Source organism: Protopterus annectens, chromosome 11.part0, assembly GCF_019279795.1.
Source record: "Protopterus annectens isolate FY-2018-M chromosome 11.part0, PAN1.0, whole genome shotgun sequence".
Classification (NCBI taxonomy): Eukaryota; Metazoa; Chordata; order Ceratodontiformes; family Protopteridae; genus Protopterus; species Protopterus annectens.
Window position 1 is genome coordinate 223,411,423 of NC_056745.1, and position 23,494 is coordinate 223,434,916.

Sequence of the window (23,494 nt, forward strand, 5' to 3'; positions counted from 1 at the left end):
GCACCAAGAAAACATCATTTTGGGACAAGAGTGTGATATAAAAGAACTTGAGCAAGAGGGAGTGTATAAATATTTGGGAATTGATTAAGGATCAACAATAAAACCTGAAGAAATGTGAATAAAACTTAGTAAGGAATACTTTAGAAGACTTAAATTAATCCTGAAAACAGCATTGACATCTATGAACAAAATTCAAGCTATAAACCAATTTGCTCTTCCTGTCCTAACTTACAGTTTTGGAGTGACTGACTGACCTCAAAATGTGTTGGCTAGATTAGATAGGAAAACAAGAAGGATGCTTCATGCTCACCAAATGATTTATAAAAATCTGTGCATACATTCCCAATTCCGAAGGATGTATGTTCCTCCTTGAAATTGATTGCATGAAGAGATCTCCCTTCATGGGACTCCACATGTATCTACTGACCTCACAAGACCCAAACGTAGTGAAAGTTTTGAAACATGAGGAAAATAATTCTAAGATGACTTCTCTGCTTAATCTAGCAGAAATATATCAGCGTCAAGCAGGAATGGAAATCAAACCAGAAGTAGATAAAAATCAGACAGCAACTGAATATGCCAAAAAACAAAAGAAAGAATATAAAGTGAAGGATCAAATGAGAAGGCAAGAAAATTCATAAATATAGTTGCAAGTATAGAAAACTTCTGGAAGAACCTCATGTTGCTTAGGAATGAATGCAGGAATAGTTAAGGAGAGGTGAATTCAAACCAAGAGATGAAAGGTTAATATTGGTGGCTCAAGATAGTGGGCTATATACACTCTGATTTACAAAGTCCAGTGAACATGTGGGAGAAACAGACAAATGTAGGCTTTGTAAAACCGAATTAGAATTAGAAACTTAAAATGATTTAGTAGTACAGTTCTGACATAACAGAAAAACACTTAGTCTAATATTTATAATTCCTGGCTACTTCTAGGAGAAAACACATTTCTAACATACTACTTACATAAAGAGAGCATAAGGCAGTGCTGAGTTGAATGTCCAAGATCAAAATGCTTAGTCTCTGAGCAATAATTTTTAAAATCACTAACAAACATTTCTGCTGTGCCCTCCCAGATTACATCATTCTCAGTTTCCATTACATCATTTCTCTGACACAGCCTGGAGTTCCCAGGCCAACCGGCTACATTATTTAGCAAGCTAACACCTGCTCAGGAAGCTATAACAATAAAAGACATTTCACATTTACACTCTAGTAATTGTTCCTCAAGTTAAAACAATAGAAAGAATGTGCTAGCCCAAGCAGGCTGACTCCGAGCTCTGCAGATCAAAGAACATACAAGACATAATTTTAATTTCAAAGAACAGATGTGAAATGCTTGACTTTTCTTTACAGCAGATGGCAATGTTGCTACAATCTTAAAGTTCAGCATTTTAGTATTTTCTTTCATTTAAGAAACAAGCCTGTATTTTACATTTATATTTACAAATGCCAGAATTATGTATCAAATTCTATTTGGCAAGGCTGGCAGCCTTCACCTTTCTCTACCAGTCTTCACAACCAGGACTTAAATTGCTGAGTTTGTCGGAGAGTTTTATTTGCATGGGAATACTATTCCAGAGTTTAGCAATGTATTGGGAGTAGAGTGAGTGTCCTGCATCATTATTTGATTTATTTGTATGTAGTAAGAATTTGTTACTAGAACGGAGGTCCCTTGCTGGACAGTAGGATAGTAATAAGTTTTGTAATGCAGGGCATTTTTCTGGATGATGAATGAGTTTGCATGTAGTCAGTTGTGAATATGTCATGCAGTTCAAGCCGGTTTAATTGCTTTAAGCTAAGACAGTGGTGGGTCCTATGAGGGAAACTGGTGGCAAATTTAGCTAATTTTATTGTAGCAGGAGCAAATTTCTTTCTATGAGTATTGTTTATGTTTGTTAGGCTAGGATCGGCATATAAGAGAGTTGGCAGTAAGAAGGTGGTGGCTAGAGTTTTTCTTGCAGTATCTGTAAGAAAACCATTGATCCTTTAAAGGGAGCATATGAGTGTTGACTGTGAGCCCTAGGTTGTGCAACAGAAGCTGGGTAAAATGAAAATCTTGCATTAGATTGGTTTGTGATGGGGCCTGAAGCAAGAAGTCATCAAGATAGAGATATATCTGAATGTCCCAAAGCCTGAAAAGGGCAATCACTGGAGATAAGAATTTGGTGAATACCCTTTGGACAGTTGAAGGCCCAAAGGGCAAAGCAGAGAACTAAAAATGAGAGGAAGAACAGACAGATGCAAACATTTTCTGAATAGATAGTGACTAAGAATATGAGGAAGGCATCCTTTAGGTCCAGGGAGACTAACAAAGCCTGAGGAAGTCACAGGGGAAACAAACCTTGAAGAGAAAGCAGTTAGATGGATGGCACTATGATAAAAGTCTTCAGAAAGGGAAGATCAAGGACATTTCTCAAAGGCCCCTTTTTTCCCAGGGACCAGAAGTATCCTGGAATAAAACCCTAGACCCCTATCGGTCTGTGGAACTGGTTGAATGGTACCCTGTTCTAACAGACCCTGCAATATGCCTGGAAAAAGATACAGGAGGTTGAGGGACACCAGAGGAGGAATGAAGGGTTTTCTAGGCCATAAAGTAAGCCTGCGTGATAATGGAGAGAATCCAAGTGTTTGTGGTGATTTTGTTTTTTTTTTTTTTTGCCAAACTGGAAGAGACTGAGAAAGCCTGAGGGATAAGCGAATCTGGCCAGGAAGAGAAAGGAGGACAGAAAATCGGATGTATGCAGACTTCTCAGGAGAGGACTGCTTTTGGAACCTAGGCGTTTGAGTAGGCTTATCAAAATATACATACCTAGGAGCCTTCTTACCCTTGGGAGACTATCTAGGCAGTCTACTCAAAAAGACAGTCATACTAGGATAGATCTGAAACCTGGGAATGAGTGCAACAAAGATGTTCTTCAAATCTTTTATGACCTTATCCTGATCCTGCAAGGTTTTAAAGAGCTCTACCACTACGTTGCCAAACATGTTTTGGTTATCCAGAGTAGTATCCAGGAGTTTTGCCTTAATATCATCTGGCAAGGCTTGAAGGCAAAGCCAAGGAATAGCTCCAAATCACAGAGCCAGAAGCAACAGCCCTAGAGGAGGCATCCGATGCATCATAACTGCACTCTGTAGAGAGATGGGCAACTTGGAAGTGGCACCTAGTTAGGAAAGAGCTGAGGCCTTACCCTCAGTGTCAAACATGCCAGAGATATCTTCCCAATATGGGACAGAAGAGACAAAATTTATCTTGTCATATGGGTCTGGTAATTTATATCCCTAAAGGCTAAAGTAGCATAAGTGTATACTTACCACTCCTCTCCATGGCTCTTTCCTTCAGACAAGGAGAGTAAAGCCATGGAGAGAAGTGTATACTTTCTTACTACTCCTCTCCATGGCTCTACTGTCCTTGTCTGAAGGAAAGAGCTTAGATGAAGGCAACAGCCTAGAAGCTTATCAGTAGACACAAATCTCCACTGGATCAGACAAAGGACATTTGTACAAGAACTTGCAGTCATCTGGCACCTTTTAGACCTGTCAAGATTCTTAGGGGTTGGAGGTTGGGAGTCTGGTGCGAGGAAAGTAGCCAAGAAGGTATCTAGTAGAGCAGCCAACACACAAGGGACAGCAGAAGGTTTAGAAGAGTCCATTTGTAACAACAACTAATATTGTCTGATACCTGGGAACAATTCCACTTAAAATGTTCCATTATATGCGGAACCATGTCTCCAAAGGAGAATCAGGACTGACAGGATTCCTCATCCACCCACCCATAGCCCAAAGGAGAATGCAACTGAAAGGAGTAGGTTAAAGAGTCAGAGTCCTCATCCGAGGACTCTGGGCCCCTTGCTCTTTTGAGGGTAGAGGGCCAAGTGGGTGGAGGATCTGACACTCCCGGAGGAGGCTTCAACTCCATGAAAGCATTGAACAAGCCTTGAGTGAAGAACTGCCATTCCCCTTTGTGGATCTGTGGTAGATACATGTTTAAATTTCTGTCTTTTCTTCAAGGGGATGTTCACCCAGAAAAAATGTGGCAATTCAGACCCCTACCTGGATTTGACCAGGGCACCCAACACCTCTTCTCTAACAAGGATCTGAGGAATCCCTTTAGGCCCCTCAGAGATAATCAGCCATGGTTGCCTCTCAGCATCTGCAGTGAATATTTGCAAGGTCTCTGAGTACCTGCGAGAAGCAGGTTCCATGCCAGTGTCTGGGAAAGTCATGGCAGAAGAAACCAGTGGCAAAACTGGACTGCCTTCTGGGTTCTCATGCACCCCAAGACAGGCATCTGGTGGAGGGTGGACAGCAGGAGACTCAGGCTTAGATTGCTTGGCCTCCTTGAGTGGCAGCTGTACCTTGGGGCAAGCGGATTCTGCCATGGTACCTTGGTCCAACAGCTTGAGATATTGATTCTCAAGATGAACGGAAAGGGAAGAAAGGCAGCTACATAAAGTCTTAGGTACACAACCTGACAACTGGAACACTGAGTGTGGTCGTGAGACGCATCTAAGCAAAACAGGCACCTATCATGGTGGTCCTTATGGAGAATCTGCTTCCCACACTGATATTTCCTTTTCTTGGATCACATGTAACTCACTGAAAAATATAACAAAAACAAAATTGCACCCCAACAGGGTACTTATCTTGAAGACGTAGGTCTGTATAACCGACAAAGTGAAAGGCGTTCTGACTGATGTACAATAATGGCATTCTGACTGGCAGCAATGAAGTTCTGGATTCAGAGCACATGCATGTAATGTTTATACCCTATGCTTGTGTAGGGAGCGTGTGCCTGATGTATGATGCTTCTTGATAATGAAGGCTTTGGTGTACTGGCTGGATGGTGGGCTGTCCTTGGCTGGAGGATCCCAGAGGTGATGAATACTGCAACAATGATATGGAGGGTCTTCTGTTAATATGCTTCATTATTTGTACAGGATTTTGTTTTTCAAATATTTTTTGCAAGTAGGCAGAGAGTTGAGATGCATCTAAAGTCGTTGAAAGATTTAGGAGAAGTATCTTAATCAGGGGAGTTATGATGAAATGTTTTAAGGCTGGTGGTACTGTTCCTGCTGTAAAGAAGAGTTTATATGTGTATGTTAAGTTTTTGGCAATTTTATGTGATGTTTTTTAGGAGGTTATGATGTAACTGGGTGATTTTGGAGCAGGATTTAAGATTTTCAGGCCTGTGATTGTTTCTTTTACTGTGATCTTTCTAAAATGGTATGTTGCTGCATGTTCAGCTAATAGGTATAGTCTTGATTGAGAGAAGTGTGGAGAGTCTGAGTTTGTCATAGCCTTGTATGTTAGGCAGAGATCGTCTGATTAGGCGATGTGCAACGGAGTAAAGACTGAGTATTTGTAGACGGTCTGCATAGGGCATCTGTTTGAGGCTGGTAATCCTCTTTGTGAGGTATTTCTGTGGCCTTTCCAGTTGTTGTAGATGTCTTGTGAGGTACATGCCAAAAGGGGCGTTGTACTCTATAATGGGTCTAATGAATGATGAGTAGAGGGGAACAATGACCTCTTTTTTCCTGGATGAGAAACCTTTTGTGATGAGGTGCGCCATGTAGAAGGATTTCTTGACTACTGTGGCAATGTGATTATCAAAGTGGAGACTACAGTCCACCTGTGTCCCAAGATCTCTTATCATACTTTCAGTGTTAAGTAGACTACCGCCTATGTGGTAGTTCATGGGTACAGAGTTTTTACCAAAGGGGATGACTATGTACATTTTGGCATTGAGCTTGAGGCCATGGCTTTGACACCAGGCATGTGTCTCAGTGAGGCCCTTTTGCAGGATGTCCACATCATTAGGAGTTTCAGTTATGGCTCCTAGTTTGCAGTCGTCTGCGAACTTCGTTAGCCAAAGACCTTCTGTGTTAGCCTGTATGTCAGAGAAGTAGATACCAAACAGGAGAGAACCCAGGACTGAACTCTGTGGTACTCCACTAGTCACTGGTCTGAAATCGGATTTGGAGTCTGCTACTTTCACAGTGTGGGTACAGTCAGTGAGCCAGTTGGCAACCCATCTTGTGACATAGGGATTTATACCTAGTTTAGTGAGTTTATCTATAATTCCAGAGTGGGGGATGATGTCGAAAGCCTTGGCGAGATATAGATAGGCTGTGTGAACCACCTTACCTTCGTCTACGGCTTTGGTGACTGCTTCAAAGAAGTCTATCAGGTTTAGGAGACATGATCTGCCTTTTACAAACCCGAAATGGGTGGGGTCCAGAGTTTGGAGATTACCAATGTCTTTGTTTATAATTTCCATGATGATGTTCCATGGCCTTGCAGACCAAACTTGTCAGGCTAATGGGGCGGTAGTTCCCGGGTTCCGTGGTGGCTCCCCCTTTGTGGAGTGGAATTACCTTCACTGTGCGCCATTCAGTGGGCACAAAGCCCAGGTAAGGCTATGATTGAACATGGTACTTAGGTGGGGTGCCAGTTTATTTTGTAGTTCGGGTAGAACGCAGCCTGGGATGTTAGGTCCCATGGATGCTGTGTTCTTGGCTTTGGAGAGTGTGGTTTTTACCTGTGCAGATGTGATTACAGGAACTTTGCATTCTTCCAGTATAGAGAATGGGCCCTTTAGAGGGTGAGAGGGGGTAAAGTTAGCACTGAACCTCTCTGCCAGGATGTTGGCAATATCAGTTGGTTCTGTATATTCAGTGCCATTGTGCTGTAACTCAGAGCAGATCTGAGTGTTGCCATTGAGATTCTTGACATATAGAATGCTTTGTGGTTGTTTTTAGAATCAGTGGCAATTTTGTTTTTGTAGCTAGCTTTGAAGGATTTTATGGGGGAATCTCAGCTTCTTACTAAGGCTTACCAGGGAATTCTTCCAATCAGGGGATTTTACTGTCTTTTTGCAACAGTTTCTTTCTTCTGTTGTAGAGTTTGTTTATGGCACCGGGACCATCAGATTGTCCTCCTTTTTTTGGAGGATAGCATCTTGGTTCTGTTACGGATAGCACGATCCATGCACTTGTGTAAGTGCTTATAAAGTGCATTTCTGTAGGATTCAACAGTCGTACCTCTGTTGTCCGTCTGCGTGGGTATCTTGAAGTTTACCACTTCTATCTTAAGAAGCATGAAGTTGGCTTTGGAGAAATGTTTTACGGTGGTTTCCCTAATGGGGGGGCATGATGTGGATGTCTAAGGTGATTAGCTTGTAGTCTGATCTGACCAACGAGGAATTGACCTCTGGTGTGGAACACTGGTCGCCCATGTTGGTAATGACCAGGTCTAGGATATTGCTGTCCCTGGTGGGGGTGTGGATAAATTAATCCAAGGCATTGGAATTTAAGAATTCCAGAAAACGTTGAGCAAAAGAGTTGGTACGCGAGTTGTTTTCCCAGTTAATGGTGTGGTAGTTGAAATCACCCATTATTAGGGTGCTGGGTTGTATCCTAATATTCTCCAGTGTATCAAGAAATGAGAAGTGGGAATCCTGGGACATGATGGGGGATCTGTAGCAAGCTGCAATCTGGATTGTGGTCTTGCCCAGAGTTAGTTGCACTTGGATAGTCTCGGATGCATTATGCTGAGCAACTAGCTTGGAGATGTGGATATCCTTAATGAATATGGACACGCCTCCCCCTTTAGTGTTTCAGTCCAGGTTAGGTGGCCGAAAGGTGTGGTATGAATTATACCCTGGTAGTGCAGGGGTGCTGTCTGGAGCTTCGATCCAGGTCTCTGTCACTGCACAGATGTCGATGTTCTCCATTTTAAGGAGGGCCTCTACATTTAGTTTCATCCCATATGCCTTCAGTTTTGCATTCCATTCCTCTATGCTTCACTGAAGTTCCTGCTCAGAGTCTGCATGTAGTGCCACATCATCTGCATACAGCAACTTTGTTGATCTGTTCCCTCTGACCTGTTTACTCTTCAATCCATAACCAGTATGAGCAGCAATTGGCTCAGAGCTGAACCCTGGTGCACAACCACTCCCACTTGGAAACCCTCTGTGAGGCTGAACACTGTACTTGTGTCACTGGGTCCTTGTACAAAGGCTGCACTAATTCTGTCAGTGTTTCTGGGATTTCGAACCACCACAGTACTGCCTAAATTAGCTTTCTCGGGACCTCATCATATGCTTTCTCAAAGTCTAGGAATGCCCGTTTGGTTTCTTTCCTCATATCTAACTTTTTCTTAAGTATCTATCTCACTGCAGACATCGGGTCGGTTGTGCTGTATCCTGATCTGAATCTGAACTGCTCATCTCCCATCTTACCTTCTACTACTCTGCATATCCATTTATCAGTCACCCACTCCAGACCTTTCATGTGAAGTACAAATAATAGCAAGCCCTTACGCGCTGACAAGTCAAGGAACCGTAAACCGATAGTCCTACGGTTAAATAATCACTTTCTCAAGAGATGTAAATTCAGGAACCACCAAATAATAAATAATGGATACTGTTACGATGAAGACTGAATGCAAATTTTATTTAACAAAAAGTAGCGTTTTCGCTGTAGACAAATCCACTGCTTCCTTAGAGACAAAATTCAAAAATAGCCGCCAAGAGCCAGACTTTTAAACCACACGTACTAACGTTAATTTGCATGAATGCTCAGTTAAAGGAACAGAGTATTTAACAATAAAAATAAAAAACTCCGTGCTGGCTGCAAATTATTTAAATGTTAAAATCTTCCTTGTTTAAATAATTAATGATATTCCATAGTCTTATACAACAATCAAAATACTTCAACAGATCATTACCTAAGTAGCAAAATACCCCCAAATAGGAATATAAAATTATCTATAAGTAGTACTAATTCTATTTAGGTGTTAGTAATTGCCCAATTCTATAAACCAACACCATTATAAAGTGGTCATCCATCACCATAAAAACTATAGTTAATGTGAATGAAAAGCATATATGTATATATAAAAACAAAATGGTAAATTATTTTTTTACCATTTCGCTTCATATAAGTTAAACTTTTCTCATAATAAGTTTAACACTTCAATTTACAAGTAATAAATGTATATTCCATTCAAAATACTTAAAAATTGTTAAAAAAGTTAAAAACAGTTATAAACAGGAAAATAAAATAAAATAAAATCCCATTCTAACAATATACCTTAGAGTCATGACAAACAGTAATATTTTATGAGAAGACCAGTCTATTCACCCATGAGAGAAGTTATCTTCTGTAACTTCTCATTTTCAATACACATGAGATATTACAGTGCTCGTTCAGCCCAGGGTAGGAGAAAGAATCTAGCAGAAGCTGCCATTCCAACTCCCTATTTTCTTATAGTAGTGTAACTGGTCCTCCTCTTTCCAGACTTAAAACCTGATCAATAGCCATAAAGTGAAAGCTGTGCCCCTGATTCTTAATAATGTGCTTTGCCAACGCATTCTCTTTTTTCATCTTCCTTATTGCGTAGACATGCTCATACAATCTATCCCGCAGTCTACGATCGGATTTGCCAATATAGAATGCTTCACAACAGTTGCATATAGCCAAATAAACTATTGATCTAGATTCACAATTTAATTTATGAGCTATTTGATACTTCTTTTTCTTTATTACAAATGAGTTAGACGCTTTAACTAAATAGCAATAATTACAAGCCCCACATTGATATGAGCCTTTAATTCTAGTTAAGCTGTCTAGATTTTTAGTTCTCTCTAGGAGGGTTTTTAAATGATTGCCTCTCCTATACGTAATATTAGGTTTCATACCTAGTTTCTCCAACAGTTGTTCATTGTTAGAAATAAAATACCAGTTTTTAAATAGTATAAACTGAATTTCCTTTGAATCAGTGCAGTATGTAGTAATAAAACTACTTTCAAAACCGTGCCTTGTTTCAACTGTAGTTCCTGATGGAATAATTTCCATACCAGGACTAATCACACTTCCTTCAAGGTCCCGGTTAGGGACTTTGAGCAAAGTAGTTTTATGAAATAAGAGGGGATGAAAGTGACCATTAGACCTTTTATTTGTAATCTCATCTAATAATTCATTAAATAAAACCTGGGGATATTCCCTATTGATGAACATACTTCTTAATGTTTCACATTCCTCTAGGAATGCGTCCTCTCTACTGCACATCCTTGATGCCTGAATTAACTGGCCCTTAATAATCGCTTTCTTTTGTTTGAATGGGTGACAGCTTTTATAATGCAAGAATGAATTGCAGTAGGTTGATTTCCTATGAATCTTAGAGAAATATTCACCATTAATGGCATCTTTATAAAGCTTTACATCTAGATAGTCAGTTTCCACTTCTGAAAATTTTGATGTGAATTTTAAAAAAACAGTTGTTTCATTAAGTGAATCGACAAAGCATGTTGCCATCACACTGTCACCATTAAAAAGGATAAATATATCGTCAAGGTACCTTGTGTAGAATTTCACATGTTCCATTCTGTTTAAGTTATTCAATAAATAAGTTCTCTCCCAGTAAGCCATGAATAAGTTTGCAACACTGGCTCCGCAAGGGGACCCCATGCCACTCCTTGTTTCTGCAAGTAATATTTCCCATTAAATGTAAAGTAGTTAGATGAAAGTATAATATCAAGTAGTTGAGCTATTACATCAATCTCCCTCCTAGGGGCCTTCAAATCGATTAACAATAATGAAATCCATTCAATGGCCTCCAGGTGGAGGATAGATGTATAAAGATCAACATCTATGGTAAGGAAATTAAAGGCATTACAAAATTCAACATTATGAATTTTCTCAAGGAAGGACTAAGAGTCCTTACAAATTTGAGTTATACCTTTCAAGTATTTAGATAGATAGATACTTTACATTTAATGGGAAATATTACTTTACTCTATTATATTAGATACAGAAAATCTCCTCTTTCCTTCTACACCAGAGGATAATAATATTATTTTTCAAAAAGGAGGTTTTACTATTTACAACTATTCAGATTTGACTATTACGGATTATTTTTTTAAATTTGTTTTCTAAGGGTATCAAGTTCATTCCTTCCAATCAAGGTGATTTAGTGGATAACATAGAAGCCTAAAATTATATGCGAGAAAACTGAATTTTGAAGTACTTTTGGTATCCCCAGATAACGACAGTGTAAACAATACAGGTATTCATAAGAAATTAAAAAAGAGGAGTATATTCAATCCTCCCTTACACCCCTTATTGGAAACTTATGAAAAATTGGTCATGGAGGATATATATAATGAATTCAAACAACATCACAGGTTTAACGATTGGAATTTAACAAAGGGGGAACACAATTTACTTTGTGATTTGAGGAATGATTATAGTATTCGTATCATGGTTCCTGATAAGGGTGGGGGAATAGCTATTTTTAAAAGTATAGATTATTCTGATGCTATGTTAAATTTATTGTTTGACGAGAATACTTATAGTCACACTTCTAAAAATTAAATTAACATTTCCTATTCAAGAATAGATAGTTACTTAGAGGAATATCTTTTGGAAGGGAGAATTAGTCTTAGTGAGTACGAGTTTTTATTTACAAAATTTCCTAAAATACCGGTATTTTTCGGTATTCCAAAAATACACAAGAACATTTGTAGGCCCCCTTTTAGACTATAGTGGCGGCCAAGGGATCTAAGATACATCCACTTACAGTGTTCATTGATTCTCACGTACAACATGTGGTTCATAAGACCTCTCATTTATTGAAAGACTCATGGGAATTTTTGAAAAGTGTTAAACAAGATCTATTCCAGGACAATATTACATTTTTGACTATAGACATCAAAGATTTGTTTACATGTATTCCTAAAGATTCAGGGATGAATTTATTTGAGGAGGTTTTCTTTAAATTTTCGGATTTGGACAACGACAAGGTTAAGTTAATATGTGAACTTATGAATATAGTTCTTGAGAGTAAATTTTTATGGTTTGAAGGGGAATTTTATCAGCAAACCACTGGTGTACCTATGGGTGCTACCTGCTCACCAATTTACTCTAACTTGGTTTTACTAGGATGGGAGACGCAACATATATTTGATGGCCCATTTTGGCCTTATATTAAACTCTACCTTCGATACCTGGATGACATTTTCATTTTGTGGGGAGGCCTAGAAGAGGACATTTCTAAATTTTTTAGAGTACATTAATTCTAGCACTGATTTTCTTTCTTTTACTTTTCAATATAATGCATCGAGTATCAATTATCTTGACACTTGTATCATTAAAGACAAGCAAAACAAACAGTTTAAATCCAAAATATTTAGAAAGAAAACATTTTGTAATGCTTATCTACATTTTAACAGTAATCCTCCACTAGCCCAAAAGGTCAGTATAATCAAAGGGCAAGCTATCAGGATTGCTAGGATGACTTCTAACAAAGAAGATTTAGAAAATGAATTCACTTTGAGAGAAATGTTTTCGGAAAGGGGTTACCCCACAGATTTGATCAATTCTATATTACACAATGTTTACGATCAATGGGGTATTAGATATATTCCTTTACTTGGTTCTTTTGAGACCACTTCAGCTTTGGTGGAAAATACATGTAATTTTAATACAGCTTGTGTTCTAACACACAATACAAGAACTCCTGTTATCAAAAATATTTTTGAAAAGAACTGGAATATTTTCAGATCAAATGATACCATACATAAGAAAGTGGGTAGTGGACCCAGGTTTGTGAACAGAGTAGGTCCAAACATGAAACAACTTCTGGAATACAAAAGATTTAATATTTCCCATGACAAATATGGCACTAAAAGATGTGGCATGTGCCATTACTGTTCTTATATAAATGTTGAGCCAACTTTAGTATTGAACAATATAATGAATAGCAGGGTACATTTATTGAATGGTAATTGCAACACCAAGGGAGTGGTATATTTGGCTTCATGTTGTTCTTGTAAACATTTATATGTAGGTAAGACTGAACGTTTTCTTAAGAACAGAATTTATGAACACTTGAATGATATAAAGAATCGTAAGAACGCAAATGCTTTGTATAAACATAGCATCTCTTGTGTTGGATTTAACAAATTTGTGTTTGGTATTTTAGATATTATAAAGATGGACACTAGAGGTGGTGATTGGAAAAATTTGTTAAAAAAGAAGGAAAGCCAGTGGCAATATAGACTGGTTTCTATGTTTCCCCCAGACCTTAATGAAACTGTATCACTAGTACCTTTACTTATTGAAAGAGCCAACAACATTTGACATGTTTAGACAGTTTAACAAATTTATGTATTCATATATTTAACACAAATAGCATCAAGAATTACATACATTAATTTATTCAACAACAAATTTATTTATTTATTTCAAGGGTTGATTTATATTTATGGATATAACAACATTGACTTTTTTACTTGTCATCAAAGCATTTATTTATTTATCTATATTATTTATACTGGACATTTTTAAAAATGTTTTTAACATATTAAATTTATCTATTTATTATTTATAAGTTTATCATATAAATAAAATATATATTGGACAAGTTTTTTATTATAAAATTTGGTATTTCATGAGACCCAGTGTGTAAACATAACATACAAGTTTATTAAACAGTTTTTTCTTTTTTAAGTAGGTTAGTATTGTTTTAAATTCTAATTAACTGCGTGATGTCATTAATTTAAAAACTATATATATTGTCAATTAATTGCAGTAATTTGTTTCTGATGAAGTCTCTACTACGGAGATGAAAGCGCTAAAACCTTTGGTTCCAATAAAGATGCATTACTTTTGCACCTTTTAACTGGCGTCCTGGATTCCTGGTTTACTTTACAGCAACATTAGTGTTTTTTTAGTATTTGTTTGTTTATAGTTTCTTTGTGCCAACTACTGAGTTACTTTCCAGGAGCTGGTAGAGTGTCTCTGGTGCCTGTTCTTTGCTATTGGAACCCCTTTCTTAGCTTCTGTCTTTGTTAGCTAACCAGTATTCCTTTCTAACCTGGTCCATCTTTGCTATCTCCCACTTTTTCCTGCATTGCTTTCTTTTGGTGACTCCCAGATGTCTTCATTCCACCACCAGCATTCCTTATGTACCTTATTTCCATACATCGCTCATCCACATATCTGTTCTGTAGTCCTCACACATGCTGTTTTGAGACACTGCCATTCTTCTTCAACTCCACCTACTTATTCCACTTTTTGGGGTGCTAGAGCCCTGAGTAATTCATTGAACTGTTGTGCTTTCTCACCAGTCAACTTACAGGTCTTTAATATGGTCTCTATTGACCTTAGATTCTTCTCTGACCATTGCTTGCAGCTGATTGTGGCAACCAGTGGTTTATGCTGTGGACCAGCTGTTTCACTGGGAATAATTTTGCAATCACTGATTCTTCCCCAGTGCTCTTTCCTTCGTAGGAGGATGTCTTCCTGAGTTGCATGTTGGCCACTCTTGTATATGCTCGTGTGACTGTCTGTCTTTGTGAACCACATGTCGGCTACTATCAACCCATTTGCCAGACAGAAGCTAGAATGGCCTCTCATTCGGGTATATATCAGAACATCAAAGTATTAAAATTTCGAATGTTCTGATATCGAACAGTATTCAGCGAACGCTAAGAATAGCGAAGCTGCAGAACAGCAAATTCTTTCCTCGGGAAAGACTTTGGTTGGCCGTTTCTGTGGCTTCGCTATTCTTAGCGCTGTGTTGGAAAGTTACAGGTTGGGTTCAGGTAAGTGTACGATTGTTTGTCTGTTAGGATTAGTTAGGGGCAGGTTAAGTGAGTTAGGGTGTGGGTTAGGATTGTGTGCGATAGTGACAGACTTTAGGGTTAGGGGCGGTTTAAGTGAGTTAGGGTTAGGGCGCAGGTTAGGTGAGTGTGCGATGGTGACTGACCTTAACAGGTTTGGTTTTGGTTTGGGTTAAGGCAAGTAGGTAGATAGTAGTGTATGTTTAGTTTAGTGTAGCGTTAGATGTAGGAATTTGTGTATGTGTGTGGTTGCTGTTTGTTTGATGCGCTTGTGTTGTGTGTATGTGTTTCAGAGCAGCAAAATTGTTCCATGGGAAAAAATTTGCTGTTCTGAATTTTTGATATGTTCATGTTTAGATGTTTTGGGGCTGATGAAATAGCGTTCACTATTTTCATCTTTCGATAACGTGATATAAACGCTCACCTTCTTTATTCCTATTGTCCAACCCATGTGGACCCAGCCAGTCCTCATATCCTGTTCTGTCTGTCCCGATGTGTTCATTCAAGTCACCCATTATCAACACCAATTCTTGTTGTCCTGCTTTATCTAATAGGTCCTGTAACTGCTGTATGAACGCATTCTTTCTCACTATCACAACTCTGCTGTGGGCATAAGCTGAGATTATAAATACTTCTGTATCATTACGCTGGAGTTTGATTGCCATGAGTCTGTCACTGACTCTGATGGCATCCCTCACTGCCTTCTGAAGCTTCTGTCTCCACAATTCCCACAACATTTCTAGCCTATTCTCCTCCTGCGTAGTATACTCTGGATCCCAAACCAAGTGCATTTGCTGCACTGCCCTTCCATCTTGTCTCTTGGATGCATGGTGCGTAAAAGGCTGGACATCCTATCATGTCATCCACTTCCAAGCTGTGTCCTGTCATTGAGTGTAGCAGTTCGTAGGTCATGTTTGGCAGGTTGATTAATTTTACACCCAACTTTCACTCAACAGAGCTATCCAAGGTACCCCAGGCTGGGCTTCTAGACACTGGCCGGTTAGTAGCTTATTGACTTGGGACTGCTGTGCTTTATGGAGGGCACACACTGGCCAATAGGGGCACATACACTTCTTCCATTGTTAGCATGGATCCCTGTCATATATCGAAGTAGGCCGGGTCCTTAACCCCCTTATCACTGGCAAATACCATTAGACCATTACCAACATTAGTCAACATGATTGAATCATCTAGAGCCATATTTTACACCATTGAGTGGCTAGACCTGCCATGGCATGCAGTCTGTGATCCGTATTCTATCTTGAGGATACTGTGCACCACAATAGATGCCCAAAGCAGTTGGTCAATACAACTCTTCCACCTATAGGGCACCGTGTAGAGTCTTTGCTGCTGCCCACAGCTCCATTCGTTGGTAAGTTTGAGATAGAAACACACAGCATATTTATGGAGGTGGGAGAAACCCCACAGAGAGAATATGCAAACTCCAAACAGGCATTGCCTGGAGGTCAGGATCGAAACTTGTGCATAGGAGGTGAAGACCTTAACAATTATTCCAACTGGTCAGGATATGGATGTAATCATGTAGTGTGGTTGGAAGGTGTATGTGTGTGTGTAGGTGCCTTTGCAACAGTGTTGCATGGGTTGCTAGGGAGAAGACTAAAACGGTTGTTCTATGTTCACTAAGTGTTTAGTTAAGAGACATGCTAATGTGACGCTAATAAGCTTTTTCTCCATGCAGCCATTGCATGTATGTGAACTGCTAGTTAAGTAGCACTACTGGAGTGCAACAGTGTTTGTTGTTAGTGCTACAGAGCCAATTTCTCTGAATGCCATCCCATTGTTTATTTGACTGTATGCCCTAACAATAACAGTCCTCCAAATGGTAAATGAGAAAATATAAAAAAAGAGCCAACAAACAAAAAACTGCTGTATATTAACTTTACTGGTGCTTCCAGTAAAGTTAATATACAGCAGTTTTCTGTTCGTTGGCTCTTTATTTTATTATTTTGTCATTGACTGAATGCCCTGTCAGCAGTTTTTGGAGCAGGAAAATAATATCAGTATGAGGGGGCGAAAGTTTTGTAAGAGTCTCTGCTGTTTTATTAAAATGTCTTCATTGTTTATGGTTTTGTACGTGTGTATAATTGTTATAGGATTATTGAATTTGAGGTGTAAACAAATGTGTTTATAAATTAAAAAAAATGATTGACGGATTATTGTTATGACAAAAGAACTTTACCTGTGTATGTTTTAATATTTTGAGTGACAGAAAATATTATGTTCAAATATCAGAAAATAGATTACAGTTGACAGGTATAGGTATGTGTTTGAATGGGTAACCATTTGATGTATTGCGACCTGCTAGAGCAAGTCCCAAAACAGAGAGACAGAGAGCTTGGATGGCCAAAAAAGCGGACTTACATATACTAAGTCTGAGATGGCCATTTCCCAAAATATTCCCTTTCCTCTGAGGTATGCAATCACCGAGTTGTATATGTAAGTTTGGGAGTGAGGCAGCTTGCCCTCCTGTTAAAAAAAAAAAAAAGGAAGTTTAAAGGAGAAGACCAATGTTAGAGATTCACTGTTTTCAGGGATTTTTGGTCTTTTTTTCGGCATGTTGGTACTTGGCATTTTGAGTGCCAACATTTCAATAGGGAGCCATTCGATTGATATTTTGGAACATTGTGTGAGGTAAGGCATGTTTACAAATAAATGTGTGATTTGAGTACACATGATATTGTTTTGACAATTTATTACAGTCTGTTAAAAGTTTGTAAACCAGTAACTCATCTGCTAGCGTTTCTGATTGTATTTAGCATTAATGGAAATGTAGAAAGAGAAGAAAGGGCCCCACCAGGTAAAACGTGTTAAAAATCTGAAATAAGTTGTAAAATGCACAGCTTGCCTTGTAATCAAATTACATTTATTGAATGACATGAGGAGTATTTGTGAATTGCATGTGATATGCTGACCTAGACAGTAATATCAAACATAGAGTGGAATTATGTGACTGGAAAATATTACGAGGGCTCCCAAAAGCAATATGGTTATGAACTTTTGAATTTATACCTAATAAACACAATTACTTTACCTTTTTTGCATATGTATGGTAAAATTATGGGCACACAATTTGCCTATGATACACTAATCTGGTAGCTGGGCAATGGGGAAGGAGCACAATTGTCGCTCATTTATTTTTAAGCATATGGTCATGTTATGGACATCTGATTTTTTTTTGTGTTACTTGGCAGTGCAGCAGAAAATAGAAAATAATTATTGGATAATTTGAAACAGTAGTTTTATATTTAATTTAAAATTTGAGAAGCCTGACGTGTTAGTCGGCCAGGGAGCAGCTCTGTATATTATAAACCCCACATAAAACAGTCAGTGGTGGATACCACTTTGGAAGGCAGCAGTTTTCTTCTAGCTGATGTAAGAAGGTTTTTACCATTAGCAGAGTTGTCATGAGACTGAAGAGAAGATGTATTAGAAAAGATTTTTTAAGAGCAATAAATGAAATATCGAGCAACTGCAAAACAAGAACTATCTAACTCAACAACAGAGTAACCTATAGAAGAATAGCTGATAGAGACAGAAGAGAATTTTTAAAAGTGGAGTGCACTATGTAGATGATTATGATTGGGTCACTTATCCTAACTGACTTGCGTTTTCAGGACATTGAAGCCAAGAAATTCATCTCTTGATCTTGAATTTCTTGGCATCCATGTCGCGAACACATATGTTAGGACTGGAAACCTGTTCATAATTCTTTGTAGTGCCTACTGCTTTTATCTGCTCCATGTATTACTTGTTAAATTTAGTTTGTTTCTTTCAGCTTTTCCCGGTTAGGGTTCGCCACAGAGGAACTCTGGTCCGCTAATGGTTGGCAGTAGATTTTTACATGCCGAGTTGCCAGCCCTGACACACAACCTTCAACGAAGGTACGGCCATTCATGCATGTCGCCACACAGAAGATGCTGTAACTGAGAATCGAACGGGCAACGTCTAACTGTGAGGCGACAACGCTACCGCAGCACCTGGTCTACTTGATCAAAATGCACAGTCCTAAATCTTATTTCCTGCAGATTCATTCTTAGTATGGCCTGTTATTAAAAATGTACCTTTTTTTTTTCTTTCTTTCTTAATTGTTGAATAACTAAGATGATCTCATGTGATGATCATCATATTCATCATTGCTGCAGTAGCCTTTGCTGTTTGGTTTATATCCTGCATAGGATGTAACAGCTGGACAGCTTTCATAGCTTCAAGGCACATTCCATGCACTCTCCAGAGCTTTCTGCCACAGAAGAGTATGCTTCTCTGAAGCTTTCAAGGATCAACATTTGGCTTATGCTGTTCCTTTGCTGATCAGGTAAGTTCCCTTTGAGGAGAAAAAAACAAGGTTGTTGAATAACAACTTTCATGTTTAGGAAAGTTATTTTAAAGCCAGGAGTTTGGGTTTTAATGGACTTTACAAGACTGTATTTTACTTTTAAACGAAAGCACTCTTTTTTTTTTTTGTCTGAGTTTGAAAGTTGTGTAAAGTAACTGAAAAACATTTTTCTCTGCAGAAAGTGTTTATTTTAATTTGGGAGGCTGGCAAAGTGCTTTACACTGTGTTTTTTCGTAAAAAAATATGACTTTTAAAGACTTAAGTTTTACATGCTTTTGCTGCTTGTTTCTCCAGGAAAGAGGCACCATTTTTGGCTTGGCCATTGAGCAAACTCTTGGCTCCTTTGTCAGTCCTTCTTACAGCTGCAAAAGGAGTTAAGCAAACATTCTTTGCCATGATAGCAGGCTAGCAGTTTGCCTGAGGCACTGGTGGGTGACTCTCCTGTGGCCATTAGTTCGTTAGACCACTTGTCTTTTACCAAGGACCTAGAGTCACTATGGACTATGAGTTAGCCATGTCATCTGTGGCTGTTGTGGTTCCATCAGTGGGTAAGGGAGAAACATCTTAAAAATCTTAGTTTCCCTGTTTTGTCAGAATATTGTGCCCATCCTTATGGAAGCTGCTTCTCCCATTAATAACACTGTTGACCCCATTTTTCCTGTCAAAAGAAGCAGAAAACTAAACATGCATCTAGTCCTCAAATTTCATTAGATAGGAGTAGTTACTGGGTCTGGCTCAGGGTTTAATTCAGGGTATCGGACCTTCTTGTAATATAAAGCGTGGATACCTCTTTTCCTCAAGTGATTCAAGATTCTGAATCTGGACAGAGGGATGAAGAGACCGATAAGAGTTTTCTTTTCAGATTTCTGATTCAGACTCCGAGGAGAGCTTAGTTTCTGATTCTCCATATGGGGATTTGTTTTTTCAGAATGTGACAGTCTTTTCACTGGGAGAACACCAAGGTTTCTCAATCCCTCAGAAAATAGTATGAGCTGTTGTAGAAGGATTTTTCAGAACCTTCACCCATTCCTTCATTTCTGTTAGCTTTGTAGGATGTGTGTGTTACTGCCTGCAGTTTTCCTGATAGTCTGACAGCTGCTCCTAAAAAGGCAGATAGGGTTTATAAAGTTCCTCAGTCTTTTAAGTTTCCAAACCTGACCCAACAGCTTATAGCTCCTACTGCTGCTAAACATTTAGTTAATTCCAATCCTATTGACTAATTGTGACCATTTGAGGGAAGTTTTTTCTGCAATTTCTTGAGGAAAATGTACTTTAAATAATTTGTTTCTTCCATTTTACAGGTCACAACTCACTGTTTACAGTGTGTATGATTCAGTTGATTCTTCTTCCAGGACTATGATCACTGGTACTGTTTTGAGGAGGTTTGCATGCCTGTGTGTGGAGAACCTGTAGGTTGATGTTAAAAATAAGTTTTTACATTTTCCTTTGGATGGAGATTTAGTTGTTGGCCCCTTTGCTGCAGTGGTGATCAAAAAGCATGATGAAAGGGCTAAGCTGATACAGGGAAACTAAGATTTTTCAGCCCTCATTTTTCCAAATTTTCTTAGGGATTCTATGACCATCATCCAATTTTGCCAAAAAAAAAGTCCAAAATGCAGGTAAACAGATATTCAAGAAGAAATGGCAAAGGAAGTCCAAATAGAATTCTGCAACCTCCCTAAACCAAACACAGTCCAACAAATCAGAAAGACTAGTTAAGGGACCTTGCCCCCCTCCCCCGGCAGCCCCATTTCCCTTCCAGAAAGTCTGAATCTTCACAGATAGTTTCAGACATTCAGACAAGTAGGAGGAAATTCCTGCTGTCTTTGGGGTAATCCCTCCTCCTCCAGACCAATTTCTTTTATCTCCACAATGTCCTTCATTACGTGCTGTGCCAGGGTGTGATAGAACCAGTTCCTCCTTCCCAGTTAAAGATTTTTGTTCATTGAGACAAGCTAAGCAGGATAAGGGAGGGGGTCTTCCAAGTTTTCATCCGTCTGAGGGGGAGCTCCTTAAGTAGACCTATTTTTCTCCTCTCTGAGCAATCAGCTGTCAATTGTCTAACTCCAGGACTCCATGGAAGAAGACTTGAAAGACAGATGCCTTTTCTTTTCCTTTCTTTGAACAAGAATGTTCATGTATGCTTTTCTACTCTTTCCACTGATATCCAGGGTACTACTTAAAATTCAGAATGAACCCCCCCCCCCCCCCCCAAGATCATTGTGGTGACTCCCTTCTGTCCCATGCAGCTGTGGTTCTCCCTTCTTTTGGAAAATGGCCAGTGGCAATTACTGTAAGCTTCATCACAGACTAGATCTGCTCACAGAAGAACAGGGATGTTTCATACACCCCAATCCCAATAACTGCCCAGATGATAGGGTCTTAATTCCCTTTGGACACCTGTTTACTGAGTATGTGCAACAGGTACTAATGGAGGCAAGAAAGCCTGCTATTAGAAAATTGTAAATACGTAAATGGAACAAGTTTTCTAGTTGGCGTGCCAATAACATAACCAGCACCTAGTCAAAGCTTGTTCTCTGGTTTTACAGTACTGGTGTGAGTCACTATCCTACAGCTTTTCTTAATTCTCCATCAAGGCTCATTTATTGGCCCTTTCAGGATGCCTGTCCATGGATCCTTCTATTTCAGTGCACTCTTTTAAAATATTTTAGAAAAGGTTTTTCATAAGAGGCCGCCAAGAAAATTGTTGGCTGCTGCTTGGGATCTTCATTTTGTGTTAAAGTCGCTAATACTTGTTCCATTTGAACCAGCCCCAGTCTGGCTGACTTGAGGTTCTTAACATGGGAAACAGTTTTACTGATACCTTTCTTGCCCTCCTTACAGAGACCAGAGCTATCTGAGTTGCAAGCTCCTATTGTGAATCAACGCCATCTCATTTTCCACAGTGACAGGAATGCCTAAAGTGGTATCCAGGTTTACTTTAAGCCAAACTATCCATCTCCTCGTTTTCTTTCCTGAACCTAAAAATGAGGGAGAGATGATACTGCATACTTGGATGTTCAGCGACAACTCTGATACTATCTTGACAGAGCTAAATCTTTCAGATTATCGGCTTTGTGATTAGGTCACAACAACCATGGATAAATCCTGATAAATACCCATGCACAGTCATGGATTATTGCTAAATTATGCACAGTTATAACAGCAGTGAGTCATACCACTAGTTTTATTCACAAGTAGTAATTTTTCTTGGTTATTATTAGAATACACAAATCATGGTATGGTGCAGTCAAAATAAGACTAATACAATGAAAAGTACTATATTGTGTTATTGAAGTTAATAATTTGTTTTATTCCAAATTGTGTACAACAGGTTAAGACGTATTTTAGTACGGCATTTTTTTTTTTTTAATTTTAGGACTATGACATATTTTGGTAGGACATCATTTTAAATTTTAGAGCTCATAAACTCATGTCATCTGTTATTGCATAATTGTTTCTTTATTGTCTTTATTAAAAGGCAGAGAAGCAATCAATGAAACTTCAGTTGGAACGTTTGGAAAATGAACTTCAGCTTGCTAATGAACAGAATACATTGTTAATCAGCAAATTCCACAAATCTGAGCGTGAAGTAAATTCCTTAACAAGCAAGGTAAGCTAATATATTGTGCCCTATTGTCTTTTAACAGTAAAATGCGGTACATCCTTGTTTTATGTAGAGCATTGAGGAAATAATCTTATCACCTGGCAAAAATGGTATCCTAAGTTAACCCATTGCAAAATATGGTATCATGTTTTATAGTTTTTATTTTAACTGTGTCGTAATAGTTATGTGTATTCCAAGTATTTTGTGCACTAACATCTCACTAGCAGTCAGTCATGTAAACGCAACTTAACTGCTGATAACCCAGTCACTTTTTCCCTTGTAATCTGTCATTCTTCTTTATTCTCTGACCCTTCCCTACCCTTGCCCTCTGTGTCCTCATATTTTCCCAAGCATCAGACTTGTAGTAGCATAGAATTCCCTTCCATTTCCTTGCCATTTGTGGTAGTCCTCTTCTTGTCTTCTCTGATTTTATTACTCCTTGTAATCATTATAAATCTCTTGTGTATTTCACGTTTAATCCTCTGTGTCCCCTTCTAGTTCCTTGTGTTAGTATTTCTAATAATCGTAGGTCATGATGGACATCATTGCATAGGCTGGTTACTGATTGTAATGAGCACTCTACCTTGAGTGCTTTTTGTAAAGCATGGATACCCCTGAGAACATTTTATTAACAATTATAGTTTTTTATTTACCTTGTAATGCTGCTACCAGGTAACTACTGATGTTATGTGATCCTATCTCGCCTACATTCTGACTGATGGGTTCGGAGCCGATCCCTCGGCTCCGACTCGGCACGCTTATGCCAAAGAGCGAAGTCTCTTATTGGCTGAGCTTATTATATCCCAGGATGCACCACTACCAGTCCCCCAGATCTCGTTTGCCGCTAACAAGTCAAGACGTGGTCTCGAGCTGGCTGAGCTAAGTAGTGATTAATTTCACT

At 38.8% G+C, this 23,494-nt stretch overlaps 1 protein-coding gene across 3 annotated transcripts in view; it reads left to right on the forward strand.

Annotated features, from left to right (window-relative positions):
• Positions 1-23,494, forward strand: part of LOC122815283 (centrosomal protein of 83 kDa-like) — a 1,332,042-nt gene that overhangs the window by 131,992 nt on the left and 1,176,556 nt on the right. For all 3 annotated transcript variants that reach the window (XM_044087644.1, XM_044087646.1, XM_044087645.1), the window contains exon 4: positions 22,468-22,599. In XM_044087644.1, coding sequence (XP_043943579.1) covers positions 22,468-22,599 — 132 coding nt within the window. The remainder of the gene's footprint in view (positions 1-22,467; positions 22,600-23,494) is intronic.